This window comes from Hipposideros armiger, unplaced genomic scaffold (assembly GCF_001890085.2).
Source record: "Hipposideros armiger isolate ML-2016 unplaced genomic scaffold, ASM189008v1 scaffold_209, whole genome shotgun sequence".
In the NCBI taxonomy this organism is placed as follows: Eukaryota; Metazoa; Chordata; class Mammalia; order Chiroptera; family Hipposideridae; genus Hipposideros; species Hipposideros armiger.
This window is the reverse complement of record NW_017731559.1, coordinates 2441491-2459122: the sequence shown is the minus strand read 5'-3', so window position 1 is coordinate 2459122 and position 17632 is coordinate 2441491. Positions and strand designations below refer to the sequence as shown.

The following is a 17632-nucleotide window of genomic DNA, read 5'->3' as shown; positions in this document are numbered from 1 at the left end:
CAGAAGCCGGCGACTGATCTGCCTCACCCGGGAAGAGCGCAATGATGGTGCCAGCTTGGGCCAGTGAAGCAACGTCCTCCACAACTAGACTGAAGAACAAAACGACAGCAACTTGTCTGTTCCCCGTCCCCCAATTCCCCAGCGCTGTTCCCCTCCCCCAACTTCCCCAATAAAATCTAAAAAAAAAAAAAAGAGGTAGGGAGAAACAAGGTGTTTCATGGTTGGCCAAATCTGGTGTGTAGTGGCCTGTGAGAGCCAATTGTTAAATCTTCAGGAATTTTGTGAGCTAGTTATTAAACAGTTATTGAAAAGTTAAATAGTATAAACTTACAATTAAATACATATTAAAAACATAATAAATGCTACAAGCTCATCACATTCTAATAATTTTAGTATACTTTTCTATCTATGAATCTATCAATGTATGTACATGTACTGTGTGGAAATATTGGGTTGTTGGAAAAGTCATGAAGCATTTTTGCAATGAAAAACATAGAAAAAAATACATCATGACTTTTCCGAAAACCCAATACTATACAAATGGTGTGTTGCTGCATACCCCTGCCCAACTCTGCCTTCAAGTGACTTCATATTGGTGGGCTGAAATCAGCTACAGTGGGAATATTTACACCATATAAATCAGCAAATGCTACAAATCAAGGCTTAAAACATTGTCTAATTCATTGTCTAGATATTACAAGGTGGAGAAAATAATAATGTAGATTAAACTTAAAAGTGTGTTATATCTGTAGAAGTTACACTGTGACTAACACAAGAAACGGAGGAAATATTCTTCCACTATTCAAAAACTGTTCTCTAATTCATCAAAAAGATTGATTACATCATTGACAACTGAGTGACATTCCGGTATGTTTTTGTTTCACTTTTATTTTACTCACTAAAATGAAGAAAAAACATCAACCAACATTCATGTCAGAACTATACTTGCTCATCAGTTGTAACCATTGTTGGCTGTGGATATGAGTTTGCACAAGTCAATGAAATCATTCCGTGGAAATCAATTGCCTATGTGGATTTGAAATTGTGTTGTATATTTTATTATTATTTGAAAACTGTGTGACTCACATCCTTTATACCAGTAAAACTTATAATAAACTTATGTTAAATATTTGCATACAGGTAGTTTTTGTACTTGTTGGAGAGCCAGTTGTTGACCATTTACCGGCACACCACTGGGTAGTTTGGTCACTAAGCACTGCCTCACGCAGCAATGATAATGCCCAGACGCCTTCCTTTAGTAAACAACCCGGGGGCAGTGAAAAGCACAGATACGCGTTCCTTCCTTTTTTAAAAATTGTTTAAATATACATACAATTTTACCATGTAACCATTTTTAAGTGTATCGTTCAATGGCATTAAGTACATTCACATAGTTGTGCAACCGTCATTACCATCCATCTCCAGAACTTTTCATCATCCCAAACTGAAACTGAGCCCATTATATAACTCCCTAATACTCCCTTCCCCCAGCCCCAGGTAACCTCTATTCTACTTTCTCTGTGAATTTGAGTCTTTTAGGTACCTCATTGAGGTGGAATCAATCATACAATATTTGTCCTTTTGTGTCTGGCTTATTTCACTTAGCATGATGTCTTCAAGGTTCATCCATTTTGTAGCATGTGTCAGAAATTCCTTCCTTTTTACTATTCCACTATATATATATATATATATATATATATATATATATATATATATACCACATTTTGTTTATCTGTTTATCCATCCACGGACATTTAGGCTGTTTCCATCTTTTGGATATTCTAAGTAATGCTGCTATGAACATGAGTGTGCAAATAACTATCCTTCCCTTCCTTTTTATAAATGCCTTTAATTCTGGTGTTCCCCAAGGTCATATGAGAGGTGGATGAATCAAAATGGGCCCCAGGACTATCTCATGCCTTGTTCTCGTCAAATGCTTCAAGGCTATTTCTGCTTCCTCTTCTCAAATGAGGCTGTGTGCTGTGGGAACAGCACCCAGAGAAGCCAAGTTCAGCTGCTGATGCGGGACACCATCTGATGCCTTTGCCAATGGCTGGGGTTAAATTCAGTGTGAACTGCTACCACAACGTGAGTCTCCTCCCTGTAAGTGGTTGACAGAAACTGCAGAGCACTGGGGTGTGGTGAGCTAGAGGTCTGTGATAGTGTGAGAGGCAAGTGGTCTCCAGAGATGAGAGACGCAGCCAAGGGCTTAGCCCCTCTTCAAGGTCAGGAAATGCCACTGACACTGAGCCACCAGTGTGATGTAGACCTAAATAAACTTTTTTTTTTTAAATACTGGAAATAATCCATCCTGATTTGTTCCTGGTTGCTGAAAATGCTATCAGCTTTTTCCCAGATGGAACAAATTACTTGCTATTAAAAATTCATTTAAAAATAACATGACCGATCAGTGTGTTTCAGTGTCAGCTTATCTTCCAAAAGGAGCTGAAAATAAAATGGAATGGGAAAAGTTTTCTTTTTTTCTGAAGGAGAAAACAGACATCTTTAGTTCCTCTGAGCAAATGGTAGAGGAAACATATTCAGCAGGGCAAGGTCAGCGTGACAAATGTTTTTATGTGACATCAAAGGACGTGCAGACAGTTGAATCAAAGCTTGAAATGAAGAGCACTTTCAGATATATATTTAAAATCTTTTGTCAGGCTTAAAAAAAGCTTCCCACATTGTGGAGGGCTGGCCTGTGCTGATATGTTAAGAGCCTTGATAAGGTAGGTAGGGGCAGAAGATTGAAATGTTGGGCTTGCTGACAAAGGTCAAATAGCATTTACACAGCAGCCACCTCCACACCGGTCTGCCCTCTAATTCCTACCCTCCCAAACTCCTATTGAGAGGCTTTTGCCGTCTGCTCCTTAACTCTTGCTCACACCCCCTGGTCATGTGACTCTCTGGGAGCTGAGTATGTTCTGGGCCCTGTGTCTACAGAGCGAGCCAGTAATCAACTCTGAGTACCCCGCTCAGTTGTACCCAGGTGATGCTCAAGACCATCACTGTGCAGCAGGGGCAGATGCTCTGGATTGAAACAAGCCACTTCAATTCATGTCTTCACCTGAGGCAAGCTCCTAGGGCTTGACAGCCTTTTGCCGAATGAAATGGGTATGAATCAGCGGACCTGGGGTGTGGGGTGCACGAAGTATTAGCCCCCAAAGGGAGTGAAATCCTAAAGACTTAGGAAGTCAATTTGCTTTCTTCCCCTGACCTTATCTTAAAAATTGGTACTTACCAGATGGCAATAAACAATCCTTAGCACCTCTGGAATTGCTATGGGGTAAAGCGGACTTTCATTTAAAATATTTTTGCAAGAATACAGGTGGGTTTCCTATTGATTGATAAAAGTGTGCAAATTTCCATTTCAATATAAACCACTTTCCACAGTTAAGAAAACCCAACAATCGAATTAGAAAATAGGCAAAGAAATGACGAGACATTTCACTGAGGAGGGTATACAGAAATAAAAAAACATGTAAAGTGAGGTTCAGCCATTAGGGAGATGCAAATTAAAACCAAAATGAGCTATCACTACATATCTATCAGGGTGGCTAAAATAAAAAATAACGACAACACCAAATGCTGACAAGGATGTGAAGAAAATGACCCTTCATATATTGCTCAAGGCTGCAAAATGGTACAGCCACTCTGGAAAATGGTTCGGCAGTTTCTTATAAAACTAAACATGCAGTTACCTTATGTTCCAGGAATGACACTCTTGGGCATTTTCAAAGAGAAATGAAAATTTGTGTTCACACAAAAACCAGTATGTGAATGTTCATAGCAGCTTTATTTAATAGCCCCAAACTGGAAACAGCCCAGGTGTTCTTCAACAATCAAACTGTGGTATGAAAAGGAATGAAGTATTGATACATGCAACAATTTGGATGAATTATGCTGAGACAAAAAATCCAATCCCAAAATATATTATTCTATTTATTTACCACTTTTGAATTACATTTTTTGAAATGGAAAACACATTATTGGTTGCGAGGTGACTGTGGTGGATACCTAAACATATGCTAAAATTGTATAGAACTAAACACACACACACAAATGTGTACAAATTAAACAGGAAATCTGAATAAGATGGGTGGATAACATCAAGGGTAATAATATCCTGGTGATGATATTGTACTATAGTTTAGCAAGGGTTTGGGTGAAGGGTCCACGAGATCTCTGTATTATTGATCATGACTGCATGTGAATCTACAATTATTTCATTAAAAACATTAATCAGAAGCACATATTCTTTCAAAGGTCTAAGTCCAGGAAAACTCTAGGCCAAACTTTCAGTTTTATTATGGGCAGCCACATGGCTTTCTCAGAACTTCACATAACTTTAGATCACCCTCTTCACTACGCATCTGCTCAGATGCACTCACTTGCGTTATCTTTTTACCTATAACAGATTTTTTTCTTTACAGTCCTCACTCCCTGCGCCCCATACTAACCTCTAGAGCAGGGGTCGGTAAACTGCGGCTCGCGAGCCACATGCGGCTCTTTGGGTACGTTCCGTTTCAAAAGTTTGCCAACCCCTGGAAGAGCCAATCCTGTCCCTCACAACAATTTAAAAATTTTTTGAGAACCGTAAATATATTCTTACATAATCACCATTATGTGAATAATATCCTTTAAAAGCTTTATAAATGAAACTATGATAGTTTTATTTTCATTTTTAATTTTACTTCAGAGCTTGCAGCTCGCAATCCGCAGTTTGCTGACCCCCGGCGGCTCTTCCATCTCAAAAGTTTGCCGACCCCTGCTCTAGAGTCAAGTAGACAGTTAGGTGATGAGGCAGAAAAAGAGTTAACAAAAAGTGAGCCCTAAGGGGTTTAGCAAAAGGTGATTTGGCCAGTACTTTGCACCACCCAATCCACTCCCAGGGACCACCCAGGCTCAATCCTTAGGGATAAATGTTTCTGTCAAACACCCCTAAAAAGGGGAGATAAGACCCCAACTGGACATAGCTGGTTCCTGATGCCTGTGCAGACTGCTGGAGCCTGACCATAATCTGAACTCCAGCCTCATTGTAATACAATTAGAATAAAATGAACATTACAGTTACCCCCACCCCCTGTGGGTTTTCCTATATGCATTATGGGTAAGAACACGCACAGAAAGAAACCAGTTATATAACCTGCACATGTCAATCAAATGACCTCAGTGTATTCATCAAATGTATGTCACATCTCCTGACCTAAGAAAATCACCCACTCTTTCCTATATAAGGAAGCTAACCTAATGTGCAGGGAAGCTGTCTTGCCTAGACACTGCCACTAGCTTCCTTTCTCCTGACTTTAATAAAACCTTTCCTTGCTTTCTCATTTTTCTGAGTCTTGTGAATTTTTTCACACTCTGCGAATGCCCAGGGGTATCCAAAGACAATACATTAGGTACTCTCCATGTTGATGAATTAACCTGTAACTAATGTGACCCTGAGACTTATAGCCCTTCACTGGTCCTCTAGCTCCTAAAATCTCATATGAAGAGATTTCCTTTCTGAGAGGACTTGAAATTACCTTAATAGATGATCCTCACAGCACTCAAAAGATGACTTTAGATCTACTAATGGAGAAGTCTTATATCCTAGAAACAAAATCTTTTTTTTAGGAGACTGAATTTCCTTAATTTTTCTTTTAGTTCCTACTATGTGCCAGACACTAATAAGCATATTACTTTGCTTTGTTTCATGTTCTTAACAAGCCTATGAGGAAGAATTAGTTTTGCTATCTTATCAATATAAAAAAATTGAGGACCAACTACTTGCCCATGGTCACATGTACTTTGTGCCATGGTCACACAGCTAATAAGCAGCAGAGACAGGCCTGAAGCTGGGTTGATTTAACCCAAAATGCATTCTCTCTCCACCATACCTGCAGTTCTCAAACTTATTGGGGTCAGGACACCTTTTGATTTAAAAATTATTGAGGACCCTAAAGAGTTTTGATTAATATGTATTATATCAATTGATATTTATATTAGAACTTCTTTTAAATACTTATTAATTCCTCTAAAAATAATAAAATAAACCTATTACATTTTTATTTTCCAAAGATTTTATTGGGAAATTGGGGAAGGAGAACAGTGCTGGGGAATTGGGGAAGGAGAACAGTGCTGGGGAATTGGGGAAGGGGAACAGCCAAGTTGTTGTCCTTCAATCTTAGTTGTAGAGGGTGCAGCTAGCTCAGCTCCAAGTCCAGTCCCCATCTGGCTACCCATCGGCAGCATGGCCTCTCAGCTCAAGGTGTCGTGTTCAATCTTAGTTGCGTGTGGGCATAGCCCACCATCCCATGCGGGAATTGAACCGGAAACCTTGTTGTTAGGAGCATGTGTTCTCACCAGCTAAGCCATCTTGCCACCTGTTGGCAGCTCAACTCAGGCTCAGCTCAGTGGCTCATGTGGGAATCGAACCAGCGGCCCTGTTGCTCACAGCTCGCACTCTTAATCAACAGAGCCACTCGGCCGGCCCCATGCCATTACATTTTAATATAAAAATTTATGAAGAATAACCATATATCTCCAAACAATAAACTCAGTGAGAATTGTTGTTTCAAGTCTCTTTAATTAATGTCTGGCTTAACAGAGGACAGTGGATTCTCATGTCTGTTTTTGCTTTCAATGTTTTTGTGATATCTTATGTTGACAGCTATAGGAAGAAAATCAGGCCTCAGCCAGTCTTTTAATAGCTTGTTCAGGTAATTTTGGATATTATTGTATCAGTACTTGACAAATTGCAGTTTCGTAAAGGTCAGCTGCAATGTAGAATCTGAAACCGTATCAGTGATTTTTTTATTTTTTGTACCCTGCTGCATTAAAATCCATAGATCTATCTTGCAATTTGGATCTTTTACCCATGCATGGTTTGTAACAAATCATTGCTCATTTGAAAAATGTTCAACTGAGGAATGCTGATCTCCTAGATGTTGACACATTTCAGTATAAAAAAATCACATTCATTAATACCATCACCATAGTCATCAGAAGAGGCGTTAAGTGAAAGACATGAGTTTCCCCAAATTCTAATTTTTACTGGAAAGCTCAAATTTTATCACTGGCAACGATGGACAGCTGTTTTCCTTGAAGTGACAGGCTTACTTCATTCATTTGCCAGAAAATGTCTGCAAAATGATCAAGTCTGAATAATCATATTTCTGTTAGTCTTTTCAAAATGGCATTCCATGCAGAGTGGCTAGCTCAGTTTGCGATTCAATTGTACAAGTGGTTTCCCTGAAGAAAACCGTCCCTATGCAGAATATTGAAAAGATGTTGAAAATAATTTTTTTTAAACTGCTTCAGCAAGGACATTAAGTGGAAATGGCTTTTTCTTCCTTGACAGTGCAAAGTAGGGGAGAGTACAGTGGCTATTGCCTGAAGGCACCAGTTTTACCTACCACTGCTTTCCGCCATCAGTGAAAATGTCAACACAGAGGAAAAGGCAAATGTTGTCTTAGTGTTATTGTAAAAATGATGTCAATGGACCTCCTTTGGACTATGGAACACAGCATGCAAATTCCCAGTAGAGCAGTAGAGCTACTCAGATTGTTTTTCAGCACCAAACCTGCCAGGGTTGGTGCAGCAGCACTGACAGCTGGGGCATATTTATTCAAAGCTCTGCATAGATGAGCACAGTTTCCGCCCAGAACAAATACCCAAACCAGGAGCTGACAGGAACCACCATGGCACCCTCCTACCTCTTCCTAGGAACCTTATCTTCAATGTTTTCATCTCAGCATCCCAGGTGCCCTGGGCTTCCTGCTGCCCAAGGCCACTCAAGAGGGGCCCCTGCTGTGCAGCGTAGCTTTAAAGAACAGGTACAAAGCGCAAACCTGCCATCATCACTGCTGTGCTCACTACAGGTACATACGACTCTAGGAAGTAAAGGAAGTTAACTGCGGGGTGTCCTATGGCCCCCACTCTGCCTTCTCTGGTCTTGCCACTCCATGGGGAGCACTTCCTGCCTGGGACGCTTCCCTCCTTCCTTTGACATTTCCCTTTCCAGTGAACCCTTTGCTAAGACCCTGTTCTTTTCCAAAATGGCAGCTGGCTGGTTACCTGAGAGATGAATCGCTGCCCAGGTGAGCATGATCACTGAAATGTTCAGTGTGGTAGGTAGGCGTGATCACCAGGAGACTCCTGGAGTTTGGGAGGAGGACTTAACAGAAGGATATGCTTCTGTGGTGGAGAGCATCGCAGGTTAGGGTCACAGGTAAATGGGGGTGGTTCTCAGCTGAGACAACGTCAGGGGAATTGGCTGGTTAAACGATTGGAGGAGGGATACAGATCTACCTGGTAGCAGTTTATCTCCTTGTGAGATGAAGGCTATAGTTTTTAACTTGTTTCTAATGAATGAAAATATGCAGTTTTACATTGTCACAGGGCAAACAGCACCTGGCATGCATCTCCTGTACACAGCCAATTTCAAGGATGATTGTATTTCTAACATTTCCACACTGTCCCCGCCTTGATGTTCGGACATTGCTTAAGTAGGTCATGCTTTAATATTTCGGAGGGCAATTCCTCCCATGCCTCCCCACTGTAGTGTTTTTCTGACTAAGGAGGCTTTCACCTGTTCTCTACACACATACAGAAGGAGTGTGCCAGGGGCATCTTTGGATAATTCAGCAGCTGTGTCAGGTTAACGTGGCTCCTCCTCTTGTCTGAAACAAATGGGGTGCCCAGGAAGGTACGTGTGGGGGACAAGTAGTGCTGCCGAGCAGACACCTTGTCCCTGAAATGCACACCCACCAGCTGAGCTATCAGCGTGCTGTGCGCTGCACCTGTAGACAGTCACACTGGCTTTTCTTTCAAGCCCTGAATTATGAAACAAGGTTGAACACCTTTTGGAAAATCCCTTTGTGAGCGTTCTTCTAAAAGTACTAATTTGGTCTTTTGGGTTTCATCTGGGCCTGAGAAGCCTTTTTCACTTCTACCTCTAGCCTTTGCTGACTATATGATGAGCAAATCAATAGTGGTCAATTAATACCTATGGAATAAAATTTATGGAAGCTCCCTCTTCAAAAATGACAGCATTTGAAATGACTCTGTGGCCCGGAGGTGATACCTGCCCTGTATCCCTCCCTCCAGAGCATGAACGTTTAGAAAGTAGGAAGGATCCAGGGGCTTAGAGTGTTGGCCTCATGGAGCCCCTTGTGCAACTTTTCTTAGAGATCCCGTGTGCGCTGTGGGTTCTGACTTCCCTACTGGACGCTCCTACCCAGCTTTGTCTTCTCCCCGCTGCCCCACCACAACCTGCAACACCCCTCTTGTTCTACTGCCTCCAGGCCTTTGATCATAGGACCCTTTCCCTTTTATGAAACCCCCCTCTTTCACCTTCTTCCCCCATCTCTCTAAATCTTACCTAGTCTTCAAGGCCCAGCTTAAATTCTGACTTCTCTAAGAGGCTGTCTTTCTGATTCATCCTCGCCATCTCTGCAACACTGACAATGACAGCTATCAATAATTGATGTTACTATGTACCTACCTGACACTATAATAAGCTCCTGTGGCATCTCGTTCAATCCTCACAATAACCTTGTTACTGGAAGGTGAATTGGAGTGCACTGGCCATGTCACACTCGAAGTGACAAAGCTGGAATTCCTGCCTCGGTTTGCCTGGCTCTGAAGGGCAGGCTTTCAACCACTCTCCAGTGCGCCCCCCGAAAGGTGCTCCTCATCTAATTGTGAGAAGCTGATGAAGCTAGCTAGGACCTCAAAGGTCTTATCATTTAGTCCTCTCAATTTATAGACGAAGAACCTAAAATCCAAAAAGGCAGACTTGATCAAGGTAAGAGTGAAATGTTGACAAAGCCTGGGCAAGCACCAGTGTTCCTGGTTCTCACACTCAGTCATCACTTATGTATTCAACATCCACATATCAGAGCCTCTGTGTCGAAGGCCCTGTGTTGGGCTGAGTGTCCTTCCTACTGCACCTTCTCTTACTAACTTACCTGCCTCTTACAAACACCCCATAGCTCTACTCTCAAGCTCTAACACATACCTGTGTGTGCTTCTTAGCACCAAGGACGGGGAAAAGCACCAGACTGAGGTTCCAGGCGACATTCTAGTTCCAGCCCATTGGGACCTTACGAGTCACTACCTCTCTTTGGGCTTCTGTTTCTTCATTATAAAGTGAGGGCCTAGAACCAAATAATCTTGAAGGCTCCTTCTGACTCTTGGTATCTTAATATTTCTATATTCAGGTTAGTTTCCCAAGTTAGACTGCATGGTCTCTTCCTCGCTGCTTGTCTAGGTTAACTCATCCTAAACCACAGTTCAGATTCTAATTATCCCTAATATTTCTTTGGTACTCAGTCTAAGCTTCTTTGACCTCTTACGCATCTTTTTTTTTAAACGTTTATGTCTGGTCTCCCACTGGGTAATAACAGGATCTCTGTGAACCTCTTTGTATCCCTAAATGCCTAGCATAAGTAAGTACACAATGTTTGTTGATAATTTTTTTCTCAGGACCATGAATTTACTGCCTCTGCCATTTGTTTTATTCCAACTATAGCTATGTTGAAAGCTTGTTTTTTTTGCTTGCCCAGTGAGCTTGCATTACTGTACCAAAGGTTCCCAACTCATATCCTATTTATTCTAGAAATTTTCTTTTATGATAGTCCCCTTCAGCCCAAGTTTCCACTGATTATTCTCCAAAAATAGCTCTCTCCTGGCCTCTGCTGGAGTGATAGCAAACTGTTCCATTAATTCTTCGCTGAAGTGCATGCTACAGGACTCAAGTGTCAGGGCACTTCAGGTTTCTAAGGCACCATTCTAACAGCATTAACTCCGCTAAGAGAAAGATTTTCAGATGGCTCTTAAACTGTTAGAATTGTTGAGAACAGGCAGCTGGATGGTGTTTATATTTCAAATGTTTATTTTTGAAGAGACATTTTTCAAAATTAAAGTCATGCTTGTTATGTTAAGATGTCAGGGATAACAGAATAAGGTTCTTAGGTGTGTGTTTCTGTAAAAGCTTGCTCCTTGGGAGAAAATTTCTCAACTTTTGCCTGAAAATAATATTGTATTTAGTATTGTGCCTGGTAAAGTGCTTGATAAGTGTTAAATAAATTTATTAGTATTTGGTTTATGTGATATAATGTTGTTCCTTTTTTGTGAATGAATTATGAATTAAGGACTATCTGGGGAGGGATCTTTACAGTCTTTCAGAGTTATTTCTTTTGGCAAACCTAAGAATGTTCTCTATGTATTTCTGAATACATATGCTAGATACAGTTTAAATTGAGTTATTAATACCTTGAGCTTACAAACAGCGGCCTTTCCAGTTGGACTTTGGGAAAATTTTTCACTACATGAAAGGTGTTAGGAATATTCTTCTGTTTCATTTTGCTTTCTCAAGGTAGTATGTCTTTTATATACATTTGGCCCCGTGATTAACCCATGCAAATTGCTGCCTTTGACAATCTTAGGTTTCAAATGGTTTAATCAAAATACCTGATTGTTTAAAGGCAGGAAGGTGTTCCTCAAATGTTAAGTCTGATATAAGGTTCTGAATGTTTTCAAAGTTTAAATCAGAAGTCTTCAACTTTAAAAAGCTCTCAGGCAACCTGAAACTATATATAATTATATATAAACAGCGATTGACATATATTTGTGTGAAAATATTGTCTAATATGCATAATGCTTTACAAATGAATAGTGCCATTTATATACATTATCTATTTAAAAAAAGTTTGAGCATGCATTACACATCATATACTGCGGTTTTGCATTTAAATACATCCTTCTAACTCAACTGCATTGAAATTACATCTTCTAACTCAAGTGCTTTTAAATAGTGTTCGTTTCAGGACTTCATTTAAAGGCAGAACTAGTCAAGAGCAGATAAAAAGGAAGCGAGACCGCAATTTACACAACTTCACACAGGGTGACTGAGGATGAAGTGAAAAATGCAAAATGCTATTAATGAGGGTTGGATCACCATTAAGCTACTATCAGGTAAACAATTTCTTGCTATCTCTGCTTAGCCCGCCTTTAAAAAAGCAGAATCCATTGGAGATACAGAACTTTAACTGCACATCCTGTAGTACTCTGTTGAAATCTAGGTGTCTTTCAATCTCCTGGCCTTTAAAATTAAAAGCACTACATTATAGTAGACATACGCTCTGATTCTGAAATTATGCAATCCTGGGCTCTAATTTTATCTCTCAGGTTTTAGAGGTAGCCAAGTGACAATTCTGGCCACTGAGAAATAGAGGAAGTTATCAGGTGGGGCCTTCTGGAAAACTTTTTCTTTTCTTTTCTTTTTTTTAGCTGAGCCATCCTGCCACCCGTTGGCAGTTCAGCTCGGGCTGGGAATCGAACCGGTGACCCTGTTGCTCTGAGCTCGCATTCTTGAGCAAGCTCTTAACCAACTGAGCCACTCGACTGGCTCTGGAAAATTTTTTAAAGAGAAACAAAAACAAGTGATGTGTGCTTTTGTTCCTTTTCTTTTCCCTTCTTCCTGTCTAGAACATGGAGATGATGGCAGAGGTGGCCTAATTATTTTATAGTTTCAAGGATGAAGGCCACATACAGAATATGAAACAGCAGAAAGCTAGAAGAAATCTGGGTCCATGAGGGCATCGTGGAGCCTTGGACTACCGACCTCCACTTTTTAATGTAAGAAAAATAAAACCTGTAATTTGTTGTTTTACCTGTTTCTTGAATCCACTCTTGGCAGCTTAATGTTAAACTGATACATAAATTCATAAGATTTGAGGATTAAAAGAGAAAAATCTACATGAAGAACAAAACAAGTGGCCTGGCATAAAGCAAGTGACCAATGAACGGTTGCTATTATTTTAGGGAGATTAGATGACTGCCAGCAGAAAACAAAAATCAAACATAGGATAAACAGTTTGGGAAGGGAAGAAAAGTGCTGAATAGAAGCTATGATAGGGTTGTAAAATTCAGAATCACATTCAGAGCCAAACAATGTACATAGCGGATGTGACATATAGTAGATACTCAACATATGTGATTTCTTTTCCGATTCTCTCTGTGAGACCACAAACTGATGTCATTTATTCACATAAGAACCTTGATCAATGAGAAAAACAAGACTAAGCAGAGATTTTTAGGAACTCTGAGAAGTAAAGGTTGTATTTATACGATCATTTAGATTTTAGCAAGGCATTCCATTCAGTGTCTCATGTACTGCTTATGTCATACTATAAAGATATGTATTTCAGGACTACACAAAAAAGACACTGATAAAAGACCACTAAAAAAAAGATGACACAGATGTGGTCAGTCATCTTCATGACTGAGGTACCAAGTCCTAGAGGACTAGAAAGTTGCTAAGTAGAGAGATCTATTTTGTTGCCAAATTGGAAGTTCATAAACGTTAGTCAACCCAGAAAAACAATACAACTAAACTTGCACACATGAGCAGAGAACTCAAGAAATTCAGCTTGAAAGCTGCACCAGAAAAAAGAAAAAGTATAATGAAAAGAAAGCATGTGACAGTTGGAATATTAGGATCAGATCAGAGGATGTTAATTTGTAGTATATGTGAAAGGAAAAAAAGTTGGTATCTGTGGTCACCGTGAAAGGAATATACTAGAGTAGTACCTCATTTCAAGTCAATAAAAGCAAAAGGCTGGAAAGTTAAAAGGACTATTAAAACTTAGCCTTTTTCATAAAAAGACTTAAATGTCAGACATTGAAATGACCTACAGAAGAGCAAGTGATGAACAGAATGAAAATTTGTAATGATTAACATGAAGTCAGTCATGCTGAATGTAAATACACAGGGGCAGGTGAAATAAAAAGACAAGATCTGAAAGGCAACAAATCAGACTATAACTATCACATTTTCAAAACTGTAATTGGGTTACACCAAATAAAGTAAATAAACAACTCTTAAGTTAGAGTGCAAAATGAGAGCACCTTATTGTTTTAATGGTGCAAAAGCAAGAAAATACAACATTCACTTATCCACATTTTAAATAGTTGTTTGTGTGGTGGGTAAATGCCATTTAAAAACATTTTCAATAGAAAAATCATTTATAAATCAGTTTACAGAAAATTTTAAAAAATCAGTGTTTTTAATAACAACTTTAGCTATAAATAACTAAAAAGAAAAAAGATTGTTCTCTAGCCTGTTTTTGCTTCAACATTTATGTCTTCTGCTCCTTGCCTTTTGGAGAAAAGATTGCATTGTAAGGCTGCCGTCTTTTTGGACGAGGACAAGGATGAAGATCTTCCTTAATGTAACCTTAAAAACAAACAACGAATTTAAAAGATTATATGTGCATTATACATTTCCTTCAGCATATAGCCAGTAAACATCTGTCTTATCTCATGCATTCTAAGTTTACATGATTCTTCTAATTATTAGCTGAGTGATGCCGAAGAATGATTTCACTATTTAGCATCAGTTGCCTTATTTATACTAACAGCAGCAAGCATTTATCAAATGTGTGGTATACATGATCTCAGATGATGCTCACATTCCTTTGAAGTAGCTTCCACTACACCTATTTCACAGATGAGGTAATGGAGACCCAGGGAAGTTAAATCACTTGACTTCCCAAAGCTAGGAAGTGGAAGGGCTGGGACCTTGCTCAACATCTCTCTTACTCCAAAACCAGAGCTCTTAAGCACTTTCCTAATCTGCCCTCCAATGAGTTGCAATGGGGACAATGGCTAAACACAAACCCTTTACTATTATGATAAATTCCAGGTGCTTATCAAAAAAACTTAAAAAAAAATTTTTTTTTTATTTTGAAGTTTAGATTACAGAAAAAGTTTAGATTGCAAAAATTAAAAAAAAAACAAAGCACTTTTAGTAGTAGTAATTTCATGATATGACATGCCCCTATACTCTTTGGACTATTCAATTCTTCTAAGGTGTGTCCAATCTTGTAGTTTTCAGGGGAGGACTGTGCCCTGCCGCACCCCTGGGCCATATTAGGTGCTCAAACACAGGCTGTATCCAAATTGTCCTAGTTCTGTTTGATGACCAGGCTGAGATATTATGTCAAAGAGGACATAGTCTAGCTTGTTAATGGGGAAAGTGGAAATACAATAATGGTTGTCAAAGACTGCATCTTCTGGAAAAACTATCTTACCACTAAATATACGGAGCTCTAAAGTTACATATACTCTCAAATTATATTAAATATAAGTGCTATATTTGAAGGAACTAGAGGCACATCAACAATCTTTCAAACAAACAAGCAAACAAACAAAGGTCCTTTCTACTCATGTATTGTTTAAAAATACCAAGCATTCTGGGTAAATGAGGTTTTAAAATCTAAAACTCAGATAGTCACTTTAAAAAGGTGCTCTTTTTTTTTTTTAAAAACAAACAATATAACTTCACTGGCAACTTTTGTAAGTTATTTATTAAAAGTCATTTGTAAGAGAAATAACTTTCTGATATTTGAATAAGCCAAGATAATGCACACACAATTATGCTAAAGTGATTGGGCTGTCGGAAAAGTCATGATGCATTTTTGCAAAGAAAAACAGAAAAAATACGTCATGACTTTTCCGACAACCCAATATAAACAACCTCTGATTACAATAAAATTACTTGAAGAGTTGAAGGTAAGCCTTTTATCTTTAGGAATTTGTTTTTATGACACAAACCTAGCACCCAATTTGCAGCAGAAGGTAAAGAGCTATGGAAAGAAAGAATTGAGTATACACAGTATTAAAAAAAATTAATTCCAAAATGTTATAATCGATACTCTCACCTCTTGCCTCACAAGTCTGAGTAGAAGGAAAGCCAACTTCCCAGAAATTCTCTGGTGTGTTGGGTGGAATGTAGCGGAATCGGTGTCTTGAACAGGAAGCCAGCTTCTTTTCTCTTTCTTCTGCTGGAATATCTGCATAATACTAATAATAAAAGCAGTTAAGTCTTTCATTTAGGAATAAAAATGGAGTGTTATGATTACTGATTATAAACTTGAAGCTAAGAAAGCTACTTATTAAAGCATTAGGCCTGCTAAGAAAACTTAATGCTCCCTGATGATAATACTATTCATTACTTACTAGTAGTAATTACTGCTGGTCTGTGCAATGTTTGCTTCACAAATGAAAAGAGGAACTTGTATTACAATGTAGATCAACATACTGCTTCCTTAGTCAATAAAGTCTTACAATGAAAAAACATGCCCGCTGTTCTTTACAGTACGCTTAGTGAGCTGACTGTTACACATCCACATGTGGATTCCACATTCCACATCTGGAATAGGCAGTGGGATCAATTTAGGAACCGTAAGCACATAGATAATATTTAAACACATGGGACTGGCACTTTCACTCCTGGTTATGAGGGAGTAACAGGCAACTGACTTACTGTCCTACCTTAAAACAACTAAAGAACGGGATAAAATGTATGAAACAATGTTTTTCAGAGCTTAGATAATAGCACAGGAAATGATTCCTGAGAAGGAAAGCAAATGAACAGTGTTTCTAGCACAGGAGTTTTTTTCTAACTGGTAATAGTAGTTCCAGACTGCTTTCCAAAATAGTGACGCCAATTTACACTCCCACCGTTAGTGCATGAGAGCACATTTCTCCTCAGATGCTTACCTGTATGGTAATCTATTCACACATAACTTTAATGTGTTTGGTTATCAAATTTTGTAGCTCATGGTTGTTAAAAACAAAATTTGAATAGGGAATTCAATTGCTGGAAGCAGGCATCTGATAGCTAATGAATAACAGGGAAGAAATAAAAACAGCATGTTTTAAGAACACAGAACTTGCCTGGAACTATTTAGTAAGAGGGCGATTAATACTATCTATATATTATAATTGTACTATCCAAGACAGCCAATGTATAAAAGGAAAATAAAATTGTGTTCTAAGGATTAAATAAGAGTCTATTAACTTTTTTTAGAAAGGAAAATGTTTGGGGGGAAAACAAGAGCTTATGGTTGTACCTATTATTGAGAGTAACAATTAAAAGTATATCTTATTTCCCGAGAGTGCTAGTATGAGTAATAAATGTTATAGTACAGTTTCCTATTGAAATATCAAAATTCCTCCCAAATAGTATATATAGAAGAACCTTACTGTAACATAACTCAGGAAAAAAATTAAATACAAATAAGGCTCTAATAAGAGCTCATGCTTAGGCTCCAGATTGACTTAACAAAAACCTAAGAGAAATTGAGGGCTTTCATGTGCATCTATTTATATCTCTCAGGTTCTAGCCCCCCCCCACACACACACACACCCTATTTATATTTAAACTTTATTGGGGAACAATGTGTTTTTCCCAGGACCCATCAGCTCCAAGTCAAGTTGTTGTCCTTCAATCTTAGTAGTGGAGGGTGCAGCTCAGCTCCAAGTCCACTCGCTGCTTTCAATCTAGTTTCAGGGGATACAGCCCACCATCCTATGCGGGAGTCGAACCAGCAACCCTGTTGCTCAGAGCGTGCGCTGTAACCAACTGAGCCACTCGGCTGCCCCAGTATATTCTTGTTTTTTTTTTTTTTTTAGCTGAGTCATCCTGCCACCTGTTGGCAGCTCAGCTCAGAGTGGGAATCAAACCGGCAACCCTGTTGCTTGGAGCTCGCACTCTTGCGCGAGCTCTAAACCAACTGAGCCACTCGGCCAGTCTCCCAATATATTATTTATTCATTCTGTTATTCCTGGTGCAAACTAG

The 17632-nt window shown here is 39.1% G+C and overlaps 1 protein-coding gene across 1 annotated transcript in view; it reads right to left on the bottom strand.

Moving 5' to 3' along the window:
* Positions 1-14051: 14051 nt before the first annotated feature.
* Positions 14052-17632, bottom strand: part of RBBP8 (RB binding protein 8, endonuclease) — an 83434-nt gene continuing 79853 nt past the window's right edge. The window contains exons 17-18 of the mRNA XM_019653893.1: positions 15711-15852; positions 14052-14224 (exon numbers count right to left, since the gene is read on the bottom strand). Coding sequence (XP_019509438.1) covers positions 14120-14224; positions 15711-15852 — 247 coding nt within the window. The 3' untranslated portion in view covers positions 14052-14119. The remainder of the gene's footprint in view (positions 14225-15710; positions 15853-17632) is intronic.